This window comes from Curcuma longa, unplaced genomic scaffold (genome assembly GCF_044706935.1).
Source record: "Curcuma longa cultivar G26 ecotype Majalengka, Jawa Barat unplaced genomic scaffold, ITB_CL_G26_1.1 contig_16118, whole genome shotgun sequence".
NCBI classification, from domain to species: domain Eukaryota; kingdom Viridiplantae; phylum Streptophyta; class Magnoliopsida; order Zingiberales; family Zingiberaceae; genus Curcuma; species Curcuma longa.
The window spans coordinates 2,264-6,206 of record NW_027430286.1 but is presented as its reverse complement, the minus strand read 5'-3'; the positions used below and the strand labels follow the sequence as shown (position 1 = coordinate 6,206).

General features: G+C 36.3%; 1 protein-coding gene across 1 annotated transcript; it reads right to left on the bottom strand.

The window, feature by feature from the left end:
• Positions 1 to 413: 413 nt before the first annotated feature.
• LOC141816334 (uncharacterized) lies at positions 414 to 3,602 on the bottom strand (the record flags this gene model as incomplete). The annotated part of the gene is made up of 4 exons (XM_074704135.1): positions 414 to 544; positions 950 to 1,044; positions 3,263 to 3,310; positions 3,482 to 3,602. Coding segments are annotated over 4 exons (366 nt in total), but the record flags the coding sequence as incomplete, so codon positions are not given.
• Positions 3,603 to 3,943: the final 341 nt, after the last annotated feature.

The window sequence follows — 3,943 nt, the reverse complement described above, 5'->3', positions numbered from 1 at the left end:
GCTACATTTGGCTCGGTTCATTCACCATCCTAGAAACAACAACTCATTTTAAGCCATCCAAACGGAAGCAAGACAACAATCCGCAGAAGATACACGAAAGAAGCATAATAATATTGTCTACTTGCATGTTAATGATCACCAAGCCTATGAAGAACGCAAATTGAACAATATCTACTTGGAAACTATAGCTTTTTCAATGTTCGATCTTTATCTTATTAGGCAAAATGTAAAATATCATCATTTTCTAATGAAAATAACAGACGGCACTTCAATTCTTCTATGAGGTAATGATTCCTTGTTAGGTAGGAATCTATAACATTTACAAGAGAAAATGACTAATAGACTAAAATGTCCCAGCTTTGTAATCAGAAGAGTATAATTTAGCACGCCACAAAACCAGAGAATCAAACTGCTCAAAGTCAAATACAACCGTAGTCGCTAGCTAACGAGCAAGGAGCCTATATGAAGGTAAGTCCTCAATTCTACTGACACTCTTTAGAAGAAGCTCCTGCTCCAGCCGACGACGTGTAGACTTCATCACAATCTGGATAAACCAGCAGTTAACAGATAAGTACAACATCATTATTATTTTGAAATTGACAAGTAAAGTTTGACTCCATTGGTCACTTAAAATATATCCATAAAATCAAAAGGCTTAAGAACGGATCCCCTGTATACTAGTTTGATTATATTTAAGTCAAAAAGACATTTTCAAACTTGTTTTTGCTCAATCAGTCAATTCTAGCTCTGAACTTACTGACTTCTTTTGTCGATTGAAAAATAAAAAAAAAGAAGAAAAGTCTGCTGAGTAATTCAAGAATACTATACTGTGTTGTAATTTGAAATTGAAAGAACGTCAAGTGTACAGAGTCATAATAAAGAGACCCTACATTTAGGGGGTGAAACTTTCACACTAACTCTTATATATAGAGAGAATGAAATAACATACATTGAAGTCCATGTACGAGGCGTGCATCGTAAGCCATTGGTGATCCATCAACTTGAAAGTTATGCAGTACATTATGTCAAAAGCCTGGTCATTCTCTGTTACAAGAGAAAGAGTCATTCTTTTGTACGTAAACACACGAACATCAAAAAACAAGCCATAGTATAATGATTCTTCTTAATCAACATAGCAACAAGTTTAAGAAACATGATGGAAGTAAACTGGGATGAGCATGCGAGAGATTGGAATTTGCATCGTGCCAACCTTGATGATAAGTTTGCAGTACTCATCCAGAAGCTGCTGGATCATTCAAGTTAAACACAACTCGAGAAGACAGAGAATAAACAATATGATTTCCTCATCGGAACTTCTGTGCAGAAGGATAACTAAACGACTAATTTTTTACACTTAATCAACTGATTCTCTAATTACAACTACTATGTAAAAACATGGATACATAAGCACCGCATAACTACGTAGATTATCCAATGAGGAATCACATTTAATCCAATGATTGCCAAGATGTGAACTACATCAATCTCTAGTTTGTGCAAATCTGATTAATGTCCAAATCAATATTAATTTTAAAAATATAGATTTAAAAAAAGGTTGTCAAAGGAAGTGAGTAGCAAAAAAAACAAGGGATGAATTTTCTAACAGAGGAAAAAGGTAAAATAAGAAATAATATTATACATAAATACATGGGAAAGAGATTGGAGGAATTTCTCTTTCATAATTTTCAAAATTTTCTTTCTTTCTTTTTTCTCAAGTTGATGTACTAGGATTTTGCCTTTAGATTTTCTATGTATGATTTAAAGCAAGGATTAAAATCTCGTGCCGTATCGGACGATACGCACGAAATTTTTCGTTCCGCTGAGGCACCGGCACCGACACAGCGCCGGCACAGGAAATCCGGCCGGGAACGCCTCCGGAGGCGTCGCGCGGCCTCGGCGACGCCTCCGGAGGCGTCCGAGGCCCGGCGACGCCGGCGGAGGCCTCGCCCGGGGCCGGCGACGCCGCCGGAGGCGCCGTCCGAGGCCGGCGATGCCGCCGGAGGCGCCGCCCGGGGCCGACGACGCCACCGGAGGCGCCTCCCAGGGCCGGCGACGCCGTCGGGGTCCGATGACGCTCCACGCGGGCCGCGCACAGTGATCGCGCGGTCCGCGCGATTTTTTTTCCTTTTTAAAATTTTAGATTTAATTAGGTTTTAATAATTAACTCCTAGCTATAGTTCAAAATTATAATTTGGGATAATTTAAATAGGCTTTATTAAAACCTATAAAATTATCAAAAAAAAAATTATTTTTTATTTTTAAATATTTAGATTAAATTTTTTATTTTAATTAATATATTTTATATTTTAAAAATATTGAAACTATACCGGCATGGTACGATACGGTACTGAAACTGTATCGTTCCGGTCCAGAACCGAAACTTTGGTACGGCTCGATATTTTAAATCTTGATTTAAAGTATTGTATGTGTGCATGATTTTAAAGATAAGGCAGTGTTTGTCACTTCCAACATCTCTTCCTAACATTTCTCCACTTAAGGGTTGATGGTGGAACCACAATTTTATTTTGTCTATAACACTTTATCAAGTCTTTTTTTGGTTATAATTTTGAATATATTAGTCTTTGCATCTCCCTTCTAGCATCCTCTTTCTCTCAAGTAGATGTGAGAACTTTACTCAGTATCCTCTTTGACATCGACATTGCAAAGTAATATCAATTTTACTTGGTTTGCCTTGATATTTACTAGGAGAGTGTCGGAGTTATTAAGAGTTAATAGTATATATATTAAGAACGAGAGCACATCAAGCAGACCCAAGCTGGGGAGCACAACAAGAACAAAGTATATTTGGTATATATAAAAATATAAAGCATTTATGATATCATTTTTGGTACCGGTTCAACCAAAGTTTGATAGTTCAACCAATGAACCATCAAACTGGTATTCTCATCAGTTCAATCACTGACCCTTTTTCAAAACATTTGTCCTCTCTTATCAATAACAGCAATTCAAAATTTCTTTCCCTCTTAATGAAACCAAAATTGGCAGATCTCAGGAGATTCATAAATACTCTACTTATTCAAACAAATTGTTTATTGTGATAGCACTAAAACCCAGACTAGAAGTCCAGTTACTCCAGGACACCATTAGAATTTAGAAGAAAAAAGGACTACGTTGACATTACATATATATTAGTAAGGATCAAGGTCATAAATTCAGCATCGAACAGTATGAATTTTAATTGTCAAAAAATCGTCAAAGCAAACTTACAGTGCTTAAACGAAAAACAAGTTCAGATTCGTACCTGAAAGTAACTTCAGAAAGACAGCTGCAATAAACGACCTGGGTTTGGCTGCAGTCATTACAAAAGTTAATTAGTGGCCTTGCTAGAATTTTATTGTTTCATAGATAAATAGTCCCATATTTCAACAGATGCTTCTAATCAGTCATCTATAAAGTTCTAGCTCAACTTCATTAGCTTAGCTAAAAAGCAAGTAAACTTATAATAAGATGAAATACAAACCAAGTTGAAGATCAAGCATTTGTATGAGCATGAATGTGATATTAACACCAGCTACTGCAAAAGGGTATTCCCATAGTGCTCGTTCTCCATTCTGTTTTTGGAGAAGATCTTGAAAGGATGCCTGCAAGTATAATTTTTCATGATCAGTTACAAACATGCAAAATGTGACCGGACTCACTGTATGTAATTTGACAATGAAACCAACGCCTGTATAGTTTTCATTCCCTAAAATGTCTTTGAATTCAAACAGAGCTCTTTCCTAGACTGTAATTACTCAAACATATCCTGCCAGATAAAGGCCTACATGGGTTTTCACTCACAAAAGTCTCAGAACTAGAACATAAGAAAAATAACCATAACTGTAAATGACTATGCAAAAGAAATTCTAGCAAATAATCAAAAGGAAACCCATTTTTACCAAAGATATCAAGTAGGTGTCCCTTTTTTCAAAACCATTAAAAA